This window comes from Galeopterus variegatus, unplaced genomic scaffold (genome assembly GCF_000696425.1).
Source record: "Galeopterus variegatus unplaced genomic scaffold, G_variegatus-3.0.2 Scaffold3225, whole genome shotgun sequence".
Classification (NCBI taxonomy): Eukaryota; Metazoa; Chordata; class Mammalia; order Dermoptera; family Cynocephalidae; genus Galeopterus; species Galeopterus variegatus.
In genome coordinates this window covers 104,034-130,357 of record NW_007729336.1, presented here as the reverse complement: position 1 = coordinate 130,357, position 26,324 = coordinate 104,034, and the positions used below count along the sequence as shown (strand labels likewise).

Genomic DNA, 26,324 nt, shown 5'->3' with positions numbered 1-26,324 from the left:
AAAGAAAAAAAAAAAAAAAAAAAAAAAAAAAAAAAAAAAAAAAGGCAATAGACAAACAGGAAAACTACATGAAAAGGGCTCATTTCCTTCACATTAAAAGAACTCCAATAAATAAGCAAATGATACAAAGTGGGCAAGACGTGAATGTACAGTTCACAGTAAACACCAACTTTTTCAACATGAGATGTTTCAACCCCTTAAAAAATGCATATTAATACTATGGGAATCTGTTTCTCACCTATCAGACTGGCAAGGATGGTAAAGTTCCTCAGCACGCTGGATCAACTGGCATGCTCACAAACCATAGGTAGAGAAGAAAATTATAGGAACTGTCTGGAAGAAACTTGGCAATACTGAAATTCACTTTATTGTGGCATTGTTTATAACAGCGTATATTAGAAACAACCCCTTACACACCACAAGAAGGTATTGATGAAATTATCAGTGGGATGGGATATACAGCTGTTAGGAATGAGGCAGATCTATATGCACGAGTATGGAACGATCTCCAAGCTAGATTAAGTGGACGCAGCAGGGCAAGAACACTGTAGTATGCTACAGTTTGTGCAAAAACCAAACCTCAGACCACCAAACTGTGTGTGTGTGTACACACATACTTGCATATGGGCAGAACATTTCTGGGAGAACCTACCAGAAGCTGGTAAGGGAGGTTGCCTCTAGGCAGGAGAATCGGAGGCCTGAGGGGGACAGTGGGGGCTGACTACCTGCTGTACTTTTGACATGAATTACTGGTTTTAAAAAGATTGTAAAATAGGCTTCCCAAGTGAAGACAGGCTGAGGGGTAAACTCAAGTCCCACAGCTCGTGAGGCAGCGCTCAAACCAGCCCGCGTGCCTCCAGCCTGCCTTCATTCAGCGTCGTCTTCTCCATGCCTGGGCTTTTCAACAGCCAGAGGTATTGTCTAGGCAGGCGGGCTGGCTCAGGCTGGGGTCGGCCAAGTCCTGGTCCTCATCTTGGCAGGGCCCAGGAGGGCTGGCTCCTGCCAGCCCAGCTCATGAGGCCCGTGGGGGCAGTAGACCCATCGGGAGCAAGGGACAAGAATGTTCCTGCACACTGAAACTTCCACAGGTGCTGGGCTCTCCCTCTGTCCCCTGGAGGTGAGGGGATCTGCCCTGTCACAGGTTTCCTGGGGTTGGGTCAGACCCTGAATGCTGGAGCTCCGGGCCGTGGCACTGCCCCTCGTGGACAGCTTGCAGCAAGCAGGGGCAGGCAAGCAGCCCCTGGACGGAGAGCTGCTCGTGCCCTCAGGCAACCCTCTGGCCTCCTGCCTGACTCCCATTGTGCCTTCTTGTGGCTGGGACCCAGTGGCCTACCCAGGCCTCACTCAGCTTGTCTTTGGTGGTCGTGTGCTCCTTGTACTCTTAGTGACCGCTACAATGGTGACTGTGCACCTCTCTGCAGATTCCGCTCTTACTTATTAGGTTTTCCTAAGTTATTCTGAGGGGCTGGCTGGCATCTCCGTTAGGGGGCTTTTCTGGCCATCGCCCCATACCTTTTCATCCCCCTGCCCCATGCTGGGTCTGTGGGGCTTCAAGCCATCTCTGAGCCCAGATGGTAAACTACCCCCTGGAGGTGAGAGTCACCCCTTCCCAAACCGGGGTCCCAAGTAGCCTCAGTGCCCACAGGTAGGGGCTCTGCCCTCTCCTGTTTCACCCAGTTTTGTACATTGGGTTTCAAGGTAGGATGTCATTTGAAGAAAAGGCTTTGCTGAGCTCTTTTTTACAGATGGGATAAAGCTTAGAGAGGCGAAGTGACTCGTCCAAGTTCAGTCACTGAATTGAGAAGGACCTGAGTGCAAACAGGTCCCTACTCCCTTAAGAGCCTGGCCACTTACTGAAGGACAATAACCACAACTAGAATGAGCCTTCCTTCTCGTCCCCACCCTCGTGCCCTGCACAGGTTGGGCAGCAGATGGAGGCAGCCCAGAGCACCTGTGACTCCTGAACTCTGCAGAGGCTGGACCCTTGAGCTGGACGAACCCAGCCCAGCCCAGGCCCACCCCTCACTGGCCACAGGCCCTACTGCAGCAGCCTCCACCTTCTCAAATAGGAAGCCGGCTAGTGCCTGCCTGGCAGGTTACGAGGGAAGCCCAGACTTTAGTGCACTGGTTGAAGACACCTGAGACGTCCTTGCTGTTGTTATTGGGCGTAGGAGGATTTGATCCATCCTCTTGCTGACTCTAGGATGACAAGGGCTGACCAAGCGTGAGCATGCTCTGCCTCTGGCCAAAGGGGTTACTGAGGTGCAGCCTCAGTCGGGCCACCTTCCCAGGCTTCCCATCTGGGTGAGCGAGTGGTGTGAGCGGGCGGGAGCTGAGGGCCTCCATGCTGGCCCAGCCGAGGTGCAGCTCTGCCTGGGAAGAGGCACGGGGAGCTGGGGCCAGGCCAAGGGTCAGAGCCTCGGAGCATGCTGTGGCTCCACCAGGAGGGGCATGTGCCTGGCCCTGGGAGTGGATGGCCCCCTAAGCGTCTAACCTGCCTCAGGTGTGCAGGCTTAGCTCCACGGCTTGACAAGTAGAGTTGCCAGATTTAGCAAATAAAAATATGATATTACACGGAACTTATGTAAACTGAAAAATTATTTGTTTATCTGAAATTCAAATTTAACTGGACACCCTTGTTTTACCTGGCAACCCAATAGACAAGGCCTCCAAGTCCTTGGTACCAGGAGCCTGGCCTCAGCTTCTGTGTGCTGTGTGGCCTATTGCAAGTCAGGTGCCCCGCCAGGCCTCACTATCCTCATCTGTCAAATGGGACCGGGGACAGAAAGCTTCTACCAAAGCAGCAGCTCCAAAACCAGGCTCTGGGGAGGCCTTAGGGATCAGCACACCTGAGCCCTGGACGGCCCTCCCGGTTATGGCCACCAGGGGGCAGCAGTACCTCGTGTTTAAGTTGTCAGGTCACTCAGCCCTACTGTGTGCAGAGCTGGGACTGCTACGGGAGGCCCCTCATGGGCCGCAGTGCTGTGGGACTGTCGCATGGCCCCGACCCAGAGCTGCTCCTCAGTCACACCCGGGTATCCAGGGCTTTAAGGAAGAGGCTCAAGGCAGCCTTGGTCCCCTGACTAGGTCGTTACCCCCTTCCCAGAAATTCTTTCTGAACCCCATACAGGTGAAGCCCAGACCCCAGCTCAGCCCTTGCCCTCCTGCCTCAGGCTTGCAGCACAGTCTGGTGAACAGCTAGTGGGTCCCCTTCAGCCTCTGTTCTTGCTGCCTCCTCTGCCAGCACCCGCAACAGGTCATGCTCCTTAGTCATTGCCTCCTGAGGTGTCCCCAGTCCCTCCCCCTGTGCCCACACAATGCCCAGTGACCCCACTGGGCCCCCACCCCCTCACCCCCCTGGGGAGTGATCATGGTCTGCGACCACCCTGGCTCCCTTTGGATCTGACTTACCTGCCCCCACTCCACTGACTGGCCTTGGGGACAGGGTCCAGGGCCACTTGCCTCATGCATAGGTACCAGGTACCTGTTGCTGAACAGAAGCAGAGCTGACCTAAGGATACCAATGTTGCCCCTCCCCATCTCTACATGTTCCCGGATCAAGCTCTTCCTGCCCCATCCAGGGTGCTAGACTCTTGCCCCATGGCCCCCACATCTGGAGGAGCCAGGGTCCCAAGGGCCTGAGCCCAGAGCCCAGTTGCCAGCGTTTGGTCCTTAGCCTGAGAGCCTGAGGGTCAGATCCTGGCCTCCGGGGGTCCTTGCCCTCCCCCGAGGCCCTGCAGCAACCCCCATCCCCCATCTCCCTCTGTGGGTGCAAGATCAAGGTTGACACCCTGGCCCTCTAGCCATGGCTTGTAGGGGAGGACAGAGACTTCTGCAGGATCACGTGGCTCATTTGAGACCAAGTTGATACTCACACCCAGGGCTAGCTGGCTGCGTCCAGGGCCTCTGCGGGCAGCAAGCGGAAGTGGGGCTGGGGGCGTGGTTCTACGTCACTCATTCACTCACTCATTACCTGAGTGGTAATTATCAGCAAGGCCTGGCGGGACTCTGGGGTAGAGATGACAGGAAGTGATTTGATGACATCAGCACAGAGGCACAGTGTTGTGAATGAGGGGTGGGGGCTCAGGGATATCTGGGGTGGGCTCAGGAAGGGCCTGATGTGGGAGAGTGTGATGTTCAGGGGGATAGGAAGGCCACGGTCAGCCTGGGTTGAGCCAGGAGCAGGGTGGGCACCCCAGAGCTGAGGCTGAGCCCACCAGGCCTACAGCTGGGCACAGTCGGCTTGGGGACTCCCACCTCACCCACCTAGAATGAGCTGCCAGGGCTGCCCCTCAGCACAGCCTCACACGCATTCCTATGGGGCACCCACCTGTAGACACAGGCCCCAGCCAGACGCATGGGGTCCCTCCATGCCAAAGATACACAGGACACCCTGGGTGTGCAGCCAAGACACCTGGACATAGGACAGACCCCTGAGTCCCCAGAGCCCTGTCTGCAGAGACAGAGGCACCAGGCACACAGCCTGGCCCCATCCCCCACCACAAACAACACCACACACCACAGAGCGGGCACACACCCCACAGAACACACAAACACCACATGTGCCACACACACCCCACATAACACACACACACAAACACCACACATGCCACACACACCCCACAGTGCACACACACACCACGACACACCACACACACACACTCATACAGCACCACACACCACACCACAACACACTAACACCACACACCCCACACACCCCACAGTGCATGCACATCACAACAAAATGCAGACCACACACACCCCACAGCACACACACACACCACACACCACACACATCCCACAGCACACACACACACACCACACACACACACACATACACACACAGAGCCTGGATCCATTGCTGCCCACATGGAGCCAGAGCCCAGAACCAGCAAGCCACCAGGCCACTGAGCCATTCTGGCCCAGAGCCAGGCCAGGCCCGGACTGAGAGGGACTAGATGGGGCCATTTGCCACTTGTCCGAGCCCTGCCCACCGCCCCACACAGTGGGCTGTTTTCCCTGGTGGTTTCCGTCTCCTCTTTGGGGGTCTGGGATCCTGTCTGGACCCCCAGTTTTGGCTCAGGCCTACCCCCGATCTCAGGAGGCAGGGAGGGGAGGAATCTGTTGGATGAGAAAGGGGCCTGCTAGGGAGGGCCCCCCTCGGGCAATGGTGAGGTGGGGAGACACCTTCTCTGCTGTACCATTGACCTGGTAGGGGACTGGGCCTCAGTGCCACAAACACAGTGCCTCTAAGACTTGTTCAGGCCTCCAGGACTTCATTTCCCTGGACACCCAAGGCCCTGAGCGTGGGCCCCGGATCCAGGCCGGGCTACTGTAATTGGGACGAGGTGCCCCTCGGGGTCTGGAAGCATATCTGGGCTTCAAATTCTGCTTCTGCTGCCCCTTGCTAGGGATTTGGGGCAAGTTACTTAATTTCTCTAAAGCCTGATTTATCCACCTGTACAATGTGGGTAGTGAGACTATGTTGCAGTGAATCAAACAACACATTCAAAGTGCTTAGCTGTATGCATCCTAGGAAGTCCTCAGTGAATGCAGGCGGATGCTATGCTGGCCCAGCACTGGTTCCCACAGGAAGGTCAGCCACCCAAACAGAAAATGCCTGCGGTTGCATTGTTTTCTTTTCTTGTTTTTATTTATTTTTTATTTTTTTGGGGGGGGGGGTTGCTGCATTATTGAAGGCTCAAATTTCAGAGTAAGGGAGGTGACAATCCTACTTTCCTGGGGGTTGATCATGGCCTGCCCAGATGAATCGTCTTGGGCATAACACCCCACACTCCCACCCTCCCATCCATGACCCAGGGTTTCCTTTTTTACATTCCAAGCACTTTCCAGTCTCGGGAGTTGTTTCTATAGCCCTGTGTTTTCCCAGGGAGCATGATGCCATGCAGGGGTGTGAGAACAGCCGAAAGGGCCATGGAGCCACCATTCCAGGGTGAGGGGGGTCCCCATGAAAGGAAGAAGGTCTGAGCCCATCCCTTGAGCAGCCTCCTGGGGCACGTTCAGGGCGAGACCATGGGGTCCTGGGGGAAGTCACAGACATGCATGCTAGACGGGGAGCCATTTTCCTGAGGTTCTGTTGAGTCCACGCACACTGGACCTCACGTAGGCACGTGCATTGTTAGGTCTGCCGTCTCTAGCATGAGGTACACGTACACAACTGCCAAGGGACTTCAACCAACTTCAGGTGTCCACACAGGATGGCAAAGGGTCTAGGATCCCCTAGGGCAAGAGGGAAACTTGCAGGGGACAGGACATGAGGAAAAGGGGGCAGGCACAGGGCCAGAAGTGCAAATTACTACGGAGGGACAGGAGGTGGCACTTTCTAACAACCAGCCCTGGAAGAGCTGGCTCCAAGACAGAGGAAGAGGCTACGGAGAATTCGTTCGTGCTGGGGAGATGCTTAGGTGACAGAGTCTTGGGTTCAGTTCTGGGGTCTTTTCCCCTCTGATGAGCTGGGTTTCTTGGCATATGGCCACCATCTTTGGGGTCTATTTCCTCTCTCTCCCAGGCAGCAGTGGACCCCCAGAGGAACCACACTGACTTCTGTGAGCTCCTCCTGGGGCAGGGTCCACCAGGACCCCCAGACCCACGTCTTCCACATTTGGGCAGAAGCCACTATGAGATTAATTTTATTCATCAACTTGACTGGGTCACAGGGTGCCCAGACTTGTGGTCAAACATTATTCTGGGTGTGTCTGTGAGGGTGTATCTGGATGAGATTAATGTGAATTGATAGACTGAGTAGATCAGGTTGCCCTCCCCGATGTGCGTGGGCCTCATCCAATCCGTTGAAGGCGTGAACAGAACAACAAAGAGAGAATTTACTCTTTGCTTGACGATCTTGAGCTGGGACATTGGTCTCCTCCTGTCTTCGGATCCAGACTGGAACTTGCACCACTGGCTCTCCCGGGCCTCCCGCAAGCTCGCTGCAGATCTCGGGACTTAGCACCACAAGCACATGAGCCAGTTCCTTATGATCCGTCTGTCGATCTTGAGCTGGGACATTGGTCTCCTCCTGTCTTCGGATCCAGACTGGAACTAGCACCACTGGCTCTCCCGGGCCTCCCGCAAGCTTGCTGCAGATCTCGGGACTTAGCACCACAAGCACATGAGCCAGTTCCTTATGATCCGTCTGTCACTGTGTCTGTCCCACTCTATCCATCCACCCATCCCTCTCTGTATCTATCTTGTGTTTTCAAGGCAAGACCATGGGGGCTCTGGGGGGAGTCATAAGACGTGCAGGCTAGGTCCAGAGCCATTTTCTATCCATATCTATCCCAGAGCCCTATTCTATCTATCCATCCGTCCATCCGTCCGTCCGTCCATCCACCCATCTCTCCCATTGGCTCTGCTCTCTGGAGACCCCTGACTAATTCAATGGTCTTTCCCATCTATGTCCCCAGGACTCTGCTCCCATCTAACTGCAGCCCTCCCCACAACAAACACTACTGGTTTAACCCTTGCCTGTCCTGTTACATTTCTGTAAAATTCGAGCCCCTCACTGGCAATTCCTCCAGGCCAGGCAGAGTTGCCAAAGGCANTAACACACACACACAAACACCACACATGCCACACACACCCCACAGTGCACACACACACCACGGCACACCACACACACACACGCTCATACAGCACCACACACCACACCACAACACACTAACACCACACACCCCACACACCCCACAGTGCACACACACACCACGACACACCACACACACACACTCATACAGCACCACACACCACACCACAACACACTAACACCACACACCCCACACACCCCACAGTGCATGCACATCACAACAAAATGCAGACCACACACACCCCACAGCACACACACACACCACACACCACACACATCCCACAGCACACACACACACACCACACACACACACACATACACACACAGAGCCTGGATCCATTGCTGCCCACATGGAGCCAGAGCCCAGAACCAGCAAGCCACCAGGCCACTGAGCCATTCTGGCCCAGAGCCAGGCCAGGCCCGGACTGAGAGGGACTAGATGGGGCCATTTGCCACTTGTCCGAGCCCTGCCCACCGCCCCACACAGTGGGCTGTTTTCCCTGGTGGTTTCCGTCTCCTCTTTGGGGGTCTGGGATCCTGTCTGGACCCCCAGTTTTGGCTCAGGCCTACCCCCGATCTCAGGAGGCAGGGAGGGGAGGAATCTGTTGGATGAGAAAGGGGCCTGCTAGGGAGGGCCCCCCTCGGGCAATGGTGAGGTGGGGAGACACCTTCTCTGCTGTACCATTGACCTGGTAGGGGACTGGGCCTCAGTGCCACAAACACAGTGCCTCTAAGACTTGTTCAGGCCTCCAGGACTTCATTTCCCTGGACACCCAAGGCCCTGAGCGTGGGCCCCGGATCCAGGCCGGGCTACTGTAATTGGGACGAGGTGCCCCTCGGGGTCTGGAAGCATATCTGGGCTTCAAATTCTGCTTCTGCTGCCCCTTGCTAGGGATTTGGGGCAAGTTACTTAATTTCTCTAAAGCCTGATTTATCCACCTGTACAATGTGGGTAGTGAGACTATGTTGCAGTGAATCAAACAACACATTCAAAGTGCTTAGCTGTATGCATCCTAGGAAGTCCTCAGTGAATGCAGGCGGATGCTATGCTGGCCCAGCACTGGTTCCCACAGGAAGGTCAGCCACCCAAACAGAAAATGCCTGCGGTTGCATTGTTTTCTTTTCTTGTTTTTATTTATTTTTTATTTTTTTGGGGGGGGGGGTTGCTGCATTATTGAAGGCTCAAATTTCAGAGTAAGGGAGGTGACAATCCTACTTTCCTGGGGGTTGATCATGGCCTGCCCAGATGAATCGTCTTGGGCATAACACCCCACACTCCCACCCTCCCATCCATGACCCAGGGTTTCCTTTTTTACATTCCAAGCACTTTCCAGTCTCGGGAGTTGTTTCTATAGCCCTGTGTTTTCCCAGGGAGCATGATGCCATGCAGGGGTGTGAGAACAGCCGAAAGGGCCATGGAGCCACCATTCCAGGGTGAGGGGGGTCCCCATGAAAGGAAGAAGGTCTGAGCCCATCCCTTGAGCAGCCTCCTGGGGCACGTTCAGGGCGAGACCATGGGGTCCTGGGGGAAGTCACAGACATGCATGCTAGACGGGGAGCCATTTTCCTGAGGTTCTGTTGAGTCCACGCACACTGGACCTCACGTAGGCACGTGCATTGTTAGGTCTGCCGTCTCTAGCATGAGGTACACGTACACAACTGCCAAGGGACTTCAACCAACTTCAGGTGTCCACACAGGATGGCAAAGGGTCTAGGATCCCCTAGGGCAAGAGGGAAACTTGCAGGGGACAGGACATGAGGAAAAGGGGGCAGGCACAGGGCCAGCAGTGCAAATTACTAGGGAGGGACAGGAGGTGGCACTTTCTAACAACCAGCCCTGGAAGAGCTGGCTCCAAGACAGAGGAAGAGGCTACGGAGAATTCGTTCGTGCTGGGGAGATGCTTAGGTGACAGAGTCTTGGGTTCAGTTCTGGGGTCTTTTCCCCTCTGATGAGCTGGGTTTCTTGGCATATGGCCACCATCTTTGGGGTCTATTTCCTCTCTCTCCCAGGCAGCAGTGGACCCCCAGAGGAACCACACTGACTTCTGTGAGCTCCTCCTGGGGCAGGGTCCACCAGGACCCCCAGACCCACGTCTTCCACATTTGGGCAGAAGCCACTATGAGATTAATTTTATTCATCAACTTGACTGGGTCACAGGGTGCCCAGACTTGTGGTCAAACATTATTCTGGGTGTGTCTGTGAGGGTGTATCTGGATGAGATTAATGTGAATTGATAGACTGAGTAGATCAGGTTGCCCTCCCCGATGTGCGTGGGCCTCATCCAATCCGTTGAAGGCGTGAACAGAACAACAAAGAGAGAATTTACTCTTTGCTTGACGATCTTGAGCTGGGACATTGGTCTCCTCCTGTCTTCGGATCCAGACTGGAACTAGCACCACTGGCTCTCCCGGGCCTCCCGCAAGCTTGCTGCAGATCTCGGGACTTAGCACCACAAGCACATGAGCCAGTTCCTTATGATCCGTCTGTCACTGTGTCTGTCCCACTCTATCCATCCACCCATCCCTCTCTGTATCTATCTTGTGTTTTCAGGGCAAGACCATGGGGGCTCTGGGGGGAGTCATAAGACGTGCAGGCTAGGTCCAGAGCCATTTTCTATCCATATCTATCCCAGAGCCCTATTCTATCTATCCATCCGTCCATCCGTCCGTCCGTCCATCCACCCATCTCTCCCATTGGCTCTGCTCTCTGGAGACCCCTGACTAATTCAATGGTCTTTCCCATCTATGTCCCCAGGACTCTGCTCCCATCTAACTGCAGCCCTCCCCACAACAAACACTACTGGTTTAACCCTTGCCTGTCCTGTTACATTTCTGTAAAATTCGAGCCCCTCACTGGCAATTCCTCCAGGCCAGGCAGAGTTGCCAAAGGCACCATCTTGCCACTTCGTAGCAGGTCACCTGCCCCCGCCACACACACCCACCTGGCTCCCCCATCAAGGCTCAGTGATTCTGGAGAGTTGTGCTATGAAATACCCTCCGGCAGTACCACTGACTCAGAAGGCACTCGGCAGATGGACACATCATTTCTATTAAAAGAAGCACGGGGCCGGCCCCGTGGCTCACTCAGGAGAGTGCGGCGCTGGTAGCGCCGAGGCCGCGGGTTCGGATCCTATATAGCGGTGGCCGGTGTGCTCACTGGCTGAGTGTGGTGCAGACCACACCGTGCCGAGGGTTGCAATCCCCTTACTGGTCAGAAAAAAAGAGATAAAAGAAGCATGGAGTCTTAAAAGATATGAAAATGACTAAAATCAACAAAATAGCTGCTGTCCCTGAGGCCTGCTGTGGGGCTGGCTCTGGGCCACATTCTCTACACCTGTGACCTTGAGCCATCTGCTGCCCTTATGCTGCTGTACAGGTGCAGACACTGAGGCACAGAGAAGCCCTGTGGCCTGTCGGAGAGGAGGGCACCTCCTTGGCCAAGGGGCTCATCTTAACCGGCCTGGGCCTGTCATGGTCATCTGACATCCCTTTCCAGGACACTGGCCTGGGTGTAAACATGGGCCATGGCTTTGGCCTTGAGATGAGAGGCTGGCAGGGAGGGGACGGGGTGGGGGGAGAATTCTGGAACGTTTTGCTCCTTCTCAGAGGAAGGGCAGAGGACAGGATTGCTTCTGGATGCTCCTGGGTGTGTTTGCTGTATTGCCCAGAACTGCAACAGTGGCTGCAGGGACCCCAAGGAGACTAGTGTAAGGACAAAAGTTGACTCTCTGAGCTGGGGGGCAGGTGGTAGAGAAGGTGGGAAAGACCTGGGGTTGTTAATAACGCTGTTGAGCCACTGAATCAGCCACACCCACAAGGCACTGCCGTGGGACTTCTCGGCACGGGAGACAAACACCCCCATTGCTAAAGCTCCTTCTGCTGGGCATCCGCTGCTGGGGCCAGAAGTAGGAACGGCCGCAGAGGAGGCAGGATGAGAAACCAGGGCTGCCCACCCGACGCCCTGGTCCACACCCATCCTCTCTTGCAAGGTGGCTTTCCTACCACCTTGCTGATTAGACCACAGAGGGAGACGGGGAAAGGAGGGAGGCTTGGGCGCCAGTCAGACCTGCCAAGAACAGTCATCTTTTATTTCCACGAATGTTTCTTGGCATTAGGCAGATATTGAAAAACAGGCAGCTCAAGATTTATAGACACAGCAACGGCTAGAGGGATGCAGGAGGCACCGAGGTTTCCAACAACAGCTGGACTCCAGTGAATCCACCTTTCCTGCAGAGGGAGGGCCACGGCCTTCAGAATGAGGGCTCCCGTGGGCAAACAAAAAACTCAGAGAATTCGTTTATTTGATCATTTTAATACCAGAAGTGCCAGACCAGTCAACAAGGAGGACAGACCAGACACAGATGCCCGCGCTCACCACGCGGACGGCAGGCCGCGCCGGCGCTGGGCACGCATGCATTTCCTGTGCAAACGGGCAGATCGAGAGCACATAAATACCACAAGACAGCCAGGCTCAGAGGGTCACAGGCCACGGGGGGACCACGCTTCAAAGGCAGTCGGAGGCATTAAATACGGGACCTACATGTTACATTTCACTGCACCATACATATAATTTATATATTAAAAGAGAGGAGACCACAGTATGTACACGTGCAAGCAGCTTTGGTCAGAGAAAATGAACAAGGTGAAGCCATGCACGGGAGGGGCCTGCCCGTCTACTCTCCCTCCACCCTCGCCCGCTCCTCTCCCACAGAGTCATTTTGGGATCACAAGATAAATTAGCTGGCCTGGGCACCATCTTGGAAATTCCTGCCTGGTATCCTTGGTGCAGTTCTCTGGGTCCCCTGGGGCAAGGAGGTGCCCTGGAGCCAAGAACACTTGAATCCCGCATGTCATCACATCTCTGGGAGTCGCCCTGGAAGGACCAGGCCGGGGGGGGGAGGGGAGGAATGTCACATTGGTCAGGAGGGAGGTGCAGCCGGCTGGGCCAGGTAGGTCGCCGCTTTGCCTGGCCCCGGGTCCGGGAGAGCAGGAAGGACGGTGGAGGCAGCCACCTTTGCAAGCAAAGCTTAAACGGCAAGACAAGCCTGTGCTTCTCTGCAACTGTCCAGAGGCCCTTTCCCTTAGAACTGGCTGGCACTGCTGGGGTCGCACTGCAGCAGCCGCACGATGGAGGGGTCACTCTTGGCACCTTTGATGAATTCTTCCAGGGACAGTTTGCCTGCGGGGTAGAGAGAGGAGAAATCAGAATTAGCCAGTGCTCACTGTTCCTTACACCTCCAGAGAGGACGGGACAACTCTCAGGTCAGGGACACCCCGCTGGTCAAAGCCTTGAGCCTTCTTAAAACTGGGCAGGGTCCAGTCTCCACTCACTTAGCAGCATTTCTGGAAAAAACCCTTTTTGCTTTCACTGCTTCCTGCAAAGCACTGGGCAATTCAAAGGACACACCCAGTAGGACAGGGTGATGCGGCCGATGAGAATTCAAATCCTTTTGGAAATCACCCCACACTTTACTTACTAAGAAATACGTGACTTGTCCAGAAAGAATATGGCATTTGCTTCTCACCCATAAATAATTCAGGGCTAAGGAGGCCACTCTGGTTGGGTGATCCTGCGGCAGCCCAGGCCGTGGTCTCCTACTGGCAGCTTGGCCGTGCACTGGCTATGGCATAGGCCTGCTGCCAAGATTCAGAGTGTCACTTTCTGCTCTGTGACATCTGCCCCACACAGTGGGTGGGAAGATAAGAGAAAGCAGACTGGCCACGCTAAGGGATCAGCTGGTCCCCTGTCTGCTGTGCCTCCTCTACTACGGACACTGTCACTTCTAGAATCAGGAGATAGGAAAGTGGTTTCTAAACCTGAAGTGCCATAGAAATGTGAGTTCCACAGGAACCAATGCTGGTGACAAACGTGCACTCTCCCACGATGAAGACTTGGTTGAGTGCACTGGGCTGAGTGGCCTCCGGAGGTCGGCGGGCCCAGGGCGGGCCTGTGTGGCCGGGGGTGGGTAGTTCTGACCATGTGCTGCCCCCTTCCGCGGTCGTTTGTGACACGCCCACATGCGGTCATCACAGCGCTTGTTCTGTTCAAGTTCCACCTCCCAGGGCCCGCTCATCTCTCCAGCTGGTGGGGAAGGACCTGGGTATGGCGGGGACCCTGCACTCTGGAGGCCTGGGCCTTAGGGCCACTCCTCATCTCTGGCAGCTGTCAGATGGAATGCATTCTGTAGGATGGCTGGACAGGTGACATGGCGAGCCGTTAACACTCTGTGTCTTCACCTCTACAGCGGGTTGAGAGCAACGCCATCTCTAAGGGCTGCTGGGAGGTGAGTTTGAGGGGTTCAGCCCACGCCAGGCCACAGGAGGCACTCGGTCAGTGGCCACTGCTGTGAAGCCAGCTGCAGAGAACTGTCAGCAGGGAACCCCCTCCCACCTACTGCGGGGCAGGGACCCCCTGTCCTTGTGGGTCCCCAGTGGGGTGTGATCAGGCCGGCTTCTCTAGGGGCACAAACTTTATGCCCCTGGGGCCTGGGCAGTCTGCTGGCCCTATGGGTATCAGCTAATGCCCAGGATAAGGGACTGGGAAAGGAAGGGACAGCCACCCCCTCAGAAAAGGCCCCAGGACCCTTCGCTGATGTAGAGAGCAGCCGCAGGCCTTGCTACTCTCTTTATGGGTGGTGAGGACTTTACAGGCCACTCCTCCAGCCCTCCAGCCTCTGACCCCAGGGTGGCAGGCAGCGGGTATGTCTCCTTGGCTGTGTGGGGCCTCGAGGTCCAAGGTCCCAAAAGCCTCAAGGGTAGCACCAGGCTCATCCCCCAACTCCCTCCCTGCAGCCCAGGCCCCCTGAGTCTGAGGCTGAGGGAAGCAGGATCAGCCAGGTTGGCCTCTAGAAAGGAGAGCCCTGAGCTGAGCCAGGAGGCTCTCGGGACTTGTGGAGACACCGAGGGGCTTCTGAGACCTCCACCCCCTCCTTCTACAGACAGCAGGGTGGGTAAGAGTGTCCCTGAGCACAGTGTGTCCCGCTGGATGTGCATCCTGAGTGACAACTAACAGGAGAGGGTGGCGTTTATGATACTTGTGCCCTGGAGAAAGCCCATCAGCCCAGCCCAGGAATCCGGGAGAGCCATACACCTTCTGGGGTGGCCAGAGACAAATTGAGGGGCACCATCTGTTCCTGAGAAGTCCCCTGAGAAGCCTCAAGGACGAGGACTGTGCCCCTGACCTCCTTCTGCCTCTACCCTACTCTGCACCCTGGCTGTGGCCCCAGTTCTCCGCTATCACCTCTTCCTCCCCCTCCCAAAGCTCCAGGGATGGACAGGTCCCCTGAGCTCACAGGAGGAAGCGCTCTGTCCCAGAGGGCACATTAGCAAGTGGCACACACCATCCAAGTTCACAAACAACCTGGGAAGGTGCAAGGAGCCAGCCTAGCTGCTCTCTGATGGGGTGGGCCGGGCTAGGCCAGAAAAGCAGGTCAGCGCAGGTGGTTGTGGGTGGCTGGCCTAGGGACACCGTGAGGTCAAGAACAACAGCCACTATTTGTGGAGTGCTGGGCACTGTGCTAAGAGCTTTACAGGCATCATCTCATTGAATCCTCTCAACTACTCGAGATTGGATCTATTATCCCCATTGCACAGAAGAGTAAACTGAGGCTCGGGAGAGCCCAGACTCAGTGCAGGTCTGTTGGAATCCAAAATCTGTGCCTCGCTGCACTGGAGGGTGGAAAACACATTTTAAATTAGCCCAAAGGCAACGCTAAGCACAAGGCTGTCTTGTTTTATTTGTGAACGTGTTTTGAAAACTGTCACCCTGCTGTCTGGAATGCTTTTTGCTGCCTACAGTTACACCGAAACTCTCATCTCCCTGCTGGGCTCAGTCCTTTAACTCACCTGTGTGGTGCATTTTAGATTTTACAAAGCACTTTCTTGTGCATTAGCTTATTTTTAATCTCCAGCACAGCCGGGGAGTATTTTCTTTTCTTAATGTCGCATTTCCTTATCGTTCAAAAGCAAATCAAACCTGGTTCTGTGGCTGCACTTGACAAAGCCGCAAGAAGAACAGAATCACCAGGTTCCACAGCTGCCTCCCCCTCGCTTGGATCCTCCCAGAACCCAGCAGCTAATGCAGAGTAGGACACGCGAGGGCACATCCTCATGGCCACGGCCACCACCGTCCCTCCTCCTGAGAGCCGGCTGCAGCTGCTACAGGCAGACACGCAGCACCGCACCCCCTAGCAGAGCTCCCCCAGGACCACGGGGGCCATCAGGGAGCCTCACATCTCAGGATAGTGGCAAGAGAGGCACAGCCAGCTTCCCAGGGCCCCACAACCTGGGACACTTAGGTCCCAGGCGCCGTCAGCTTGCCCGCCTCCCCACCCCCAGATACACCCATGGGAATATTGGTACCCCAGTTTTATGAGTGAGGAGATTGCAGCTCAGAGGGGCCAGCAATGTGCCCGGGATTACCAAGCTGTGAGGAGGGAGCCAGGACGCAGGACCTGGGTCCCCAACTCTGAGTCCTGCTCTTCCCACAGCACAGCGGCACCAGGTGGGCAGGGCATGGGAGGGGCTGGGCTGAAGGAGGCTGAGAGTCTGCAGAGGGGACGCAGAGCATCCCGAGCACACCCCTGCCACCAACAGCATTGCACAGACACAGTGTCCCCCGCCTGCCCCTACCATCATTGTTCGTGTCCATCTGCCTGAAGATCTTGTCGGTGCGTTTCTCTGGGGTGGACTCGTCCTCAGGCATTTTCATCACGGAGGAGACCATCTTGTATATGGCCTGCAAAGAAGCGCATGGAAGGGTGTGCTCAGATCCTGGAGGTTGCAGGGGCAGGTGGGCAAATGTGTGAGCTGCCAGCAAAATGTCAGGAAAATGTTCCTGCTACTCATGGGTGAATCTCACAGTGGCATGCTGAGTACAGGAAGCCAGACACAGTTTGGCGAAGTTTAAGAGCAAAATGCCCCTGCCATGGTGGTGGTGAGGATGGGGGTTATCTCTGGCTGGGGGTGGGGAGGGTGGTGCTGGAAAGGAGCCTGAGGGGCCTTCTGTAGGGTGGCGGTGCCTGAGTGTGGGTGGTGGTCACATGGGCACATACATGTAAAGTTCACGCTGCCCACTTAGCTGTGTGCTTTTTACTATGTGGCTGTTATGACTCAATTAAAAAAAGAAAAAGACTGAGCCCCTGAAACTCACAGGGAGAACCACAAAGCCAGCCCCAAAAAGGACAGGATGTGGGGCAGCACTAGGGTCACTACAAGCAGACAGTGGGAACCTTCTCTTGAGGGCACTGCCGTCATCCCAGGGCTCAGCACTGCTGCAGGCCTCAGTGTGTCTCCCCGAGGCATCCACCCTGGCAGGTGCCTCCATGCTGGTGGTGGGTGTATGTGTACATGGCAGCGGGGGACGGTGATGAGGCCAGTGACTGGCAGCTGATCAGAGTGACATGTCAGGAAGAGGGGCAGCGCCACTGTGGGATTTTCTGAGCACTATGTGTGGAAGTGGCTTGACTGATAATCGCATTCCTGAGACAAAAGGCTAAGAATAGCCATTATATCTTAAGAGCAGGGTATCTGAGAAATAAAAAGAGTGACCCCAAGGTTTCTGATATGTATTACATGCTCCGCCCCCTCACCCCATCTCCATTTGAGGGCGGGGCTGGCCAGGCTGGCCCATCTCCCACCAGCTCACCATGGGGGTGAGGGGGAAGGTTCAGGACATCTTCCTGGGACTGGGCCATGAGTGCAGACCTAAACGCAAGGTTAAGACCCCCCGAGGTCTCCTCGGAAGCTCTGGGGTGCTGAACACACTAATCCACTTTGAGAAAGGTGCAGCAACCAGGAGTGCAGTGCGAAACACCACCCAGCCAGCCAGGGAGCCATCGGATGGCACTGGGGGAAGGCTTTCAGGGTTGGGGGCCTAGGAGCCATATGCCATCTGGACAAGAAAGGCTGCTCCTCACTGCTCTGCACGGTTCTAGCATTGTCTCTAAGTCCGGCCAAGCCAACTGCTCAGCCAGGGACAGGCACGTCCATCTGCACAGGGTAAGGGTTAACACGTGGGCTTGGACATGCAATTCCCAGGAACTAGAGTTCTTACTTCCACCACTGCTTAAGTGGTGAATGGACCCCAGAGTTCCCCAAGTGTGTTCATTTACTCTCACTATGTGAAAACCATCTATTTGGGAAACGGGCTGGTCACTCCTGAGGCTGGTGGAGGAGTTTGTGGATTTGAAACCCGCTGCAGGCGGCTTCCCATGTGTTCCTGACATGTGGAACTGCCCCTGCTCAGGTGTTCTGGAACTGGATCCTCTGGGCTCCAGGAAGTGCAGGGGGGAGACAGAGGGGAGGGGCAGCTCCTGGCTCTCTACTCACTACCACCCACCGAAACACGTGGCCAAGTGAACAAAACTTGGTTTCCTTCTGGAAAACAGCCTCATCTGCTGGGGCTGTTGACAGGCACAAAGTCCTTGTAAAGTGGTGTCCTTCCGGTGCAAGTTTATTCTCGTGGTCACTGACGTTTCAGTTTACCTTTCAACTGCACGTTCCTGGGGCGTTACAAGCTGTTTGTTGCATTCCTACACACACACACACACACACACGCACACGCACGTGCGCATGCATACACGCATTCCCAAATATAGGGCTTTCCCAGGGTCTTAGCAAGTACCTCTTGCAAGTGCCAAGGGTCCTGCAATGATCTAATTCTCAGCTCTGTTAATTCTTAGGAAATCGCCCCCCTGAGCCTCAAATTTTGTGAAATGCAGAGAATTTCCTATGGTTGTGAAGATGAAAACTGAGCAAAATCCTCCCTGGCCTGATCTATAGTGGTGATCCATAAACGTTGGCTGTGTCATTGCTGTGTGCCAGGACCCGCCCACTCAGGTGACGCCTGCTCACTTCCAAAAGCCCACCAGGTGGCAACCTGGCCAAGAGAGACCCAGTGTGGTGGTGAACATGAAGAGCCCTGGGCTGGGAGTGGGCCAGCCTTGGTGGAGCCCTGGCCTGCAGAGTGACCGGGGTCCCTGCAGGCCTCTGTGCCAAGCCCGTGCCCGGGTGCCACGGTACCTGCACGATCTCCAGCATCTCGCTGCGGCTGATGTAGCCATTGCCATCCAGGTCGTACATGCTGAAGGCCCACTTGAGCTTCTGCTCCAGCTTGCCCCGTGAGGTCACACTCAACGCGATGATGAACTCCCGGAAGTCGATGGTGCCATCACCGTTGGTGTCGAAGGTGCGGAAGACGTGCTCGGCGAACTTGGAGGCGTCGCCATAGGGGAAGAAGTTGGCGTAGATCTTCTTGAACTCGTCCACCGTCAGGTGGCCGGTGGGGCAGTCCTTGAGGAAGCCCTTGTACCACTCCTGCAGCTCGTGGTCGGTGAACTCCGTGTTCTCCCGCAGGTCCTGCAGCACCTCAGGCCGCAGCTTGCTGTTCTGCTTGCCCATGGTGGCCGGCAGAGGTGGCGACTACACCTGCAAGACAGGGGAGTCAGCTGGGGATATCGGTGGGGGTAGGTGGGGTCTGGCTCCTCACCACCTACAGCCACGGAGCAGGCTGAGCGACGTCCCCTGCATGTCCTGTATCACGGGCTGGAGAGACCAACAAGACCGTCATTGTGCAAGCCCCGTGTCTCAACACAGGTAAGATGCCCCGCCCTCGGAAGGCATGCCATTATTTTATGTGCACGAAGCCAAGACACCCAATTCAATCAGAACAGACCACCCTCACATTGCAAGACATGTTCTGACTCTGAGCACTTGGAACTGTAAAAAAAAGTTGTCACTTAAAAATCAAAGGAATGAGGCATTATCAAGTGCCCACTGCAGGTTGTACAGGAGCTGGGATGAAAATAAATCCTTGGTCTCATCACCCTCATCAGACCAGGGCAGAATGGCCACGACAGCTGCACCCGGACCTTTTGTTCTGAGCACTTCTCTCTTTTGGGTACTGCATTAGGCTTTTATCCTTAGGTGTCCAGAAACTTTTAGGGAGTCCCCCCTCTTTATTTCGCCTTTCAGAAACTGCTCTGCAGAGGAGAATCTAGAATTAGCACGAAGGAGTGAATGATGTCCTGAATGTTAATGGAAAAAAACGAGGCACCTGTGGGAATGGAGAGCAATGCTCTGACCAAAACCACAGCCCACGGGTGGCGTCCCACGAGGCCCGCTGTAAGACGGGTCCTGGGGCTCTTAGTACTACCAGACACTCGTGCAGCTTTCACTTCACCCCCTCGTGCTATTTTCTTACGTTAGCAGTCACACGTTTACATGGCTTAATAATTTCTGCAGCACAAAGAAGGACAGAAAAGAAAAAAATGTCTCCAACCCTCATCCCAGAAGCAACCACTTGGAACCACGTGATGAATCCGAAGCGGTGTGTACTGGGTCCCTGTTATGAAGGGTGAGCCACCAAGTTCCCGCACCTCCCGGCCACTTCTTTCCTCCTTCCCAGGTTTTATTAGTTTTATGTATACATGATTTCATTTTTACTTATCTTTATGACTTTCAATAATATACTTAAAGTTCCTTTCCTAACCTCTGCGTAGGGCAGTTTGGCAATGTCTTTCAAAATGACAAACACATGTGTGCTTTGTCCCAGCAATCCCACTTCTGGAAACTTATCTAAAGATACTCCCACCTGTGCAAATAACCAGTGCACACCACCAGTGCCTGCATCACTGCAACAGTAAACAAGCCAGATGCCCGTCATTACGTACTGATAAGAAATAATCATCAAGATGTGTCTTTCAGTGAAAAGAGGTGCACACAGCATATAAAGCTCGCTGTTTATTTAAAAAGAGGAAAAATATATGCATGTGTGTTTACGTCTCTGGAAGGACTTACTAGGAATTGACAATCTTAGCCAGGAGAGGAGAGAGGGCTGGATGGGCACAGGCTTGACGGTGACTTTTTACTGTAAACCCTTTTGCAATGTTGAGATGATGAACGCTGTGTATGTATCTTCTTTTTTTTCTTTTTTTCCTCATGTATGTATTTTCAATTCAAAGACTAGATACACAAAATAAAAATGATCAAACCTCTATTTCTCGTATGTATCTTCTTTTTTTCCTCGTGTATGTATTTTCAATTCAAAGACTAGATACACAAAATAAAAATGATCAAACCTCTATTTCTTGATCCAGCCACTGGACACACCATCTCCGGACTCTCTCCCTGCGAGAGCAGCTGTGGTTTTCTGTCTCCTTCCATCCACATTGCGCTTCTGCCATGAAACCACTTTTTTTACATTGTCGAGGTTTGCAACCTCTACTTTCTGCTTTACCTATAGGTTGATGCTAAAAAATGGAAACCAGCCGATCTCTACATAAATCTGACTCTCAGTTTCCCAGTCAGGGAGTGAGGTCAGGGGTGAAGGGAGGCCAAATTTGGGGGCTGCCAGAGGCGTGGGAAGTGCCCTAACCAGGCGAGCCCAGCTCTGCACATGTAGCCGTGTGGGGCCGACCACGCCAGCTGGAGTTAGTTTGCCCTAAAACGAGGACAGACATGGCCCCTCTTCTGTGGAGCTGAGGGATCACATTAGGCCTGGGACAAATGTACAGACGAGGGGGGGACCCCCACTCCCACCATCCAGCTCCCTGATCCACTGTGGGACTTGGGGTGACACCAGCCTGCCAGTGTGCTCCAGGGGGCTCAAAAAAGTCCTTTTAACACATAGCTAATTACGTGGATGTAAAAATCAAAATATCGCTACTGCTGTGGTATCTGGCAGCGGAGGAGAACCACAAAGCGCTAAGATTTTTACGTACCAGAAGGCTCTGAACCAGGTTTGGAGATGTGAGCTCACTCTCGCTGCTGCTATTACTGTCACTGCTCTTGGGCCTCACTCAGCTGAGTTCTGAGGTCCTTCTGGTGTCACCCCAGAAGACCCGATGATGGCTCCATGTCCAGAGAACCCCTTGGAACGGAGGGCGGTGTCCCCAGGACTGCACAGTGCACAGGGCGAGCTCGCTGTGGCCGTCCTGCCTCCTCAGGCACAGCTGGTGTTATGGTTTGACTCATGTCCCCCTCCAAAAGATGATGAAGTCCTAACTCACAGTACCTGTGAATGTGACCCTATTTGGAAATAAGGTCTTTGCAGATGATCAGGTCAGGAGGAGGTCATCAGGGTGGGCCCTAGTCTGATATCACTGTGGCCTTATGAAAAGGGAAACTCTGGACACAGAACCACAGAGCAGGAAGACACAGCCACCTGCATGCTGAGGCTACAGAAGCTGGACACAGATGTGGAGGATCCTCTGTCCAGCCCTCAGAAGGAACCAACCCTGCTGACACCTTGGTCTCAAATTTTCAGCCCCCGAACCGCGACAGAGTGTTCCTGTTGTCCTAAGCCACCTAGTTTGTGAAACTTTGTTCGGGCAGCCCAAGGAGCTCACACCCAGGGAGACACACGGCTCTGCTCAGAGCCAGGCACCTCCTGGCCCTGTGGCTCAGCTCTTGTCCCAGCCAAATGCAAGGGCCCGAGGCCAGCACCACACGTGGGGTTGGAAGGCCCGGGAGCCACTGGGGCCTCGGCTGGGTGTGCGTCCACCATCCGCCTGGCTGCCCGGCCATCCAAGGTTCTCCCCTGGCGCACCCCGGGCCTGTCCCTCACAGCAGCCCTGCCCCCCACCCCGTCGCCTCTGTGCATAGGGCATGGACGAGGCCACCCTCGGCCTCTGGGGTGCATCGCCACTAGCGCATTCTCACACATGGGCGCACACTAGTGCAGTCTCACACACGTGTACACACACTAGCATGTTCTCACACACGTGTATGCACACACATGGAGACTTGGGGTCCAGAAGGCCCCTCGTGCTGGGCAGGGCATCTGAGGATGACTCTCCAGAAGCTTCTCCAGCCACTGAGCAGACAAGGACAAATCCACACGCAGAGCCCACGGAGCTTGTGATGCTTTCACAAGTTACTTCCACAAACAAGTCCAGCAGTCCTGAGCTGGGCTCCAGGGCCAAGGAGACAGGTCACTGGTGGGGTGTGGGCTCAGAGCTGGCTGCACCCACCCCTGCTGGGTGACCTTGGGCAAGTCACCAACTTCTTGGAGCTCTGGGCTCCCCTCTGAACAACAGGGCAGGACCCGGAGTGCCCAGCTGAGCCGGCACTCAGGCCCGCTCACCGGCAGACGTGTCTGGAGCACTTCTCGTGCACCGTGCACTGGAGTGAGCACGAGGCAGTGACAGGACAGATCCATCCCTGCCTCTGGGGCTGAGCCACGCTGGGAACAGGATGGGTGGGAAGGCAGAGGAGGGGGCGGCTCACAGGAGGGGGTGGGCCTGGGGTGGCTGACTCCGAGACCCCCAAACTGATAGAGCAGGACAAGTGTCCCTGGAGCACTGTCTAAGGTGCTCCGGAAATGAGGATGAAAAGCACGTGGTTCGGGAACAGGGTGGTGGGGAGGCCTGGAAGGTCTCAGGGGAGGGGACACTGAGCTGAGCCCTGGAGGGTGATGGGGTCTAGCCAGCAACCTTGAGGACGACACTGTTGGCAGAGGGCACCCAGTAGGGCTGACAGTCTGGGGACAGGACTTGTGCGAAAGAAAGTGAGGGGCGCCACAGAGGAAGGGAGGGAGCTGGGCCCAGCCAGGCCGGGGGCTGGGGCTGCTGCCCACGTGAAGACGCAGGCACAGAGGAGAGACAAGGTGAAGCCATGGCTGGGAAGAGTCACCCACATGCAGAGGGAAAGAGATCACGGAGAGTCTCGACTGGTGGACGGAGCCCCTAGAGGCTGGACACTGGAGGTGGGGAGACGGTCAGGAGCTGTCTGAGAGACAAGCCCAGAGGACAAGACCGTGTTCTGCAGACACATGACAAATGCCCATCTCAACACCTACATGAACGCCTCTACAGCCTCTTACCCCAGCCCCAGCTCCCTTCCAACCTGACGTCCAGATGTTCTCCTGCTCTGGTTAATCTCCCCCTTTAGTTCCTTCTACTGACCTTTTTCATCCCACCTGCTTCCGTCTGTTCGTTCTTGTGTTAAACAACTTCTCAGCCCCCCTGCGCCCCTCAGTTAGGATTTGTGGACCGCCACACTTTTGGACCTGTGGCCCCAGCAGGTCGCTTGAGACGCACAGGCAGCATGGGGTGCTGGGGGACGAGGGCCGCCTCCCAGCTGTGTGGCCTTGGCTGGAGCCCCACCTGCGTGTCTGTAGAATGAGGCCGTGGACCACGGCCCACAGAACTTTCCCGCCCTGCAGTGTCCTCCCAGGGTGCCCAGACTCAATGTAAGGGGCTCTGCAGACTTGGCACACTTCCCCCTCGGTAACTCCTGTGCTTGTTAAAGGCTAACCTCCCAGGCCTGTCATCAGCTCAGCAGCTGTCCAGCCTTTGTATTCTCCACATTCCCCTCCGGTCTCGCCAGCGTCTGGAGGAAGGACCGTTTTGTCTGAGGGGTTTCCAGTCCAGCCTCCCGTCCAGTGCTTGAACGCAGCGGCCCGGGCAGAACGGACCCGTGCCCTAGAAGGGCTCCTTCTGTACGTCCCTGTCCCCATCCCCGACCCTCGCTTCTTTCAGCTGAAACCTGACACTGTTCCTCCCAGCAGTGTGTCCCGGGGTCCCTCAAGGGGACAGCATGCTGTTCTGCAGCACGTGGCCAGAGAGGAACAGCCATGAGCAGAATGGGACAGCTGCCGTTATGGACTGAATTCTTTCCCTCAAAATCTCTGTGTTGATGTCCCAACCCCAGGTCCCTCAGAACGTGACTGTATTTGGCAACAGGGTTTTTATGGAGTTGATTAAGTTAAAATGAGGTCATGAGGGTGGGCCCTAATTCAGTTGACTGGTGTCTCCATAAGAAGAGGAGACCGGGACACAGACACACACAAAAGGACAACTACATGAAGACGCAGGAAGCAGAAGACATCTGCAAGCCAAAGAAGGAGCCTCAGAAGAAACCAACCTGCCGACTCCCTACTCCTGGGCTTCTGGCCCCCACGCCTGTGAGGAATTGAGCTCTGCTGCTTAAACCCCCCGTGCACCTGGCTAGGCAGGCGGAGCGGCCACGGACAGCTCCCTCGGGGGGCTGACCACTACGTGTCACCAAGGCTGTGATGCGGGACGGGCCGGTCCCTGAGGCTCCACAGCCTTCTCTCCTGACTGGCTCTCATTCTCATACAGGACAATCAAAAGAAGCATCCGTGGACTGTGGGGCCCGTTTTGTCAGATAATTTACATGTCAGTTGCACTTGACCAAGGAAACTGACCCTCGGGGAGTCACGGAGCCTCTTGGAGGCGGGGCCAGGGCTTGGGCCTGGGTCAGGCTGGCTCTTTCCCACACTGTAATGCGGGTGGCCGGAGCGGGGGCTGGCCCAGAGCAGGGCACCGTGGGGACGGACACGTTGCCCTCACAGCTGCCTTTGTTGGCTAATGGCAGGTCCTTTCTCCCTGATTAGCATTTCTGCACTTTCCATCATCAGAACAAGTCACCGTCCGTGAAGTTCTAGGCTCTGAGAGCTCAGGATCTGCTTTTGGAGGCTTCTCACCTCATCAAAAACCACATCAGCCGCTCAGAACAAGGGAATCAATTTGCTTCAGAATGGATCTGTGATTTATGGTCTTGCAAATCCCACTGAAATGCCAAAGTCACGACACCTCCTCTCCTGAAATAACAGATGTTTGTAGTGCAGAAGGTACCAGATTACGGGGCGTGCCAAACAGTAAACACAAAGGCTAGAGGACAATAGCGGGGTTCACGTGGTCTGCCCGGGAGATGCACGTGCTTTCCCAGCTCCTCCCATGTGTCCCGCAGGACGCAGACACACGTGACTGCAGGATCCTGCCTCCCAGTGCCTCCTTCTCAAAATGCTTCCCGCCTGTCACCTCCTCCCTGGGTCTTGGCTGGGCCTGGCACAGAGAGGGCATTCTGAATTGCATGAACGGGCGTTCTTTCTTTCTGTCCTTGTGGTTGTCGCGTATACACACACACACGTACAAATACATGCTTTCGGGCATTGTTAACTTTGGAGGCAGGGAGGTTTTGGGCAAAGTTGGGAGTCCAGTAGAGCCTGGATGACCCCCTTTGGGGTTGCAAGGGAGATGATTCAAGCATGAGAGAGAGGAGTGAGACCAGCCAGGAGCCTCCAAACTGTGTCCTAGTAGCCCCAGGGACCTTTCTCAGGCTTCAGGGTCCACATTTGGGGAGATGGGAGAAGAAAGGACTCTGGGCTTCTGGATCCAGCACTGAACAGAGCAGCAACATTTTGACCTGTTTCTGCATTCAAAGAAAGGATTCTGTGGATGAAAACAAGTCTGACACCAGGACCTGCTTATCTTAAGGTCTCAGATCTAACAGCATAAATGCAATAGAAGAATGTGAAGGCAGAAAACTATAGAGATCCCAAGATGGTAGAAGATTTTGCCCTTTTCTCTTGGGGGAAAAAAAATCCCCACCCCAACAACAAGACCAAGAAGCAGAAAGCAAAGACCATACCCATGACCTTGTCTGTGACCTTGACCATATCCACGAGGTGATGTCTATGACCTCGAGCCCCACATGTACCAATGGAAAGTGGGCAGGGAGGTGGCAAACGGCCGAGCAGGGCATGGGGAGTCAAACCTCAGCGCCGACAGAGGGCGGGTAAGGAAGACCAGCAGGCCACTGGTGCCCCAGAATTCCAGAAGCACAGGGAGGGGAGGTCCTCAGAGCCTTAGGTATGGCAGGTACAGTCTGAACGTATGTGCGACAGACAGAGCCCAGGCAGAGACCACGTGCTCTTCTTTCCTCCTGGCCATGTGGCTGGACTACGTCTTCCAGCCTC

The 26,324-nt window shown here is 55.1% G+C and overlaps 1 protein-coding gene across 1 annotated transcript in view; it reads right to left on the bottom strand.

Annotated features, from left to right (window-relative positions):
- Positions 1-11,892: 11,892 nt before the first annotated feature.
- The window catches only part of HPCAL1 (hippocalcin-like 1), a 30,184-nt gene continuing 15,752 nt past the window's right edge, over positions 11,893-26,324 (bottom strand). The window contains exons 2-4 of the mRNA XM_008584324.1: positions 18,623-19,027; positions 16,232-16,337; positions 11,893-12,779 (exon numbers count right to left, since the gene is read on the bottom strand). Of these exons, the coding sequence (XP_008582546.1) occupies positions 12,682-12,779; positions 16,232-16,337; positions 18,623-19,000 (582 nt within the window). The 5' untranslated portion in view covers positions 19,001-19,027 and the 3' untranslated portion in view covers positions 11,893-12,681. The remainder of the gene's footprint in view (positions 12,780-16,231; positions 16,338-18,622; positions 19,028-26,324) is intronic.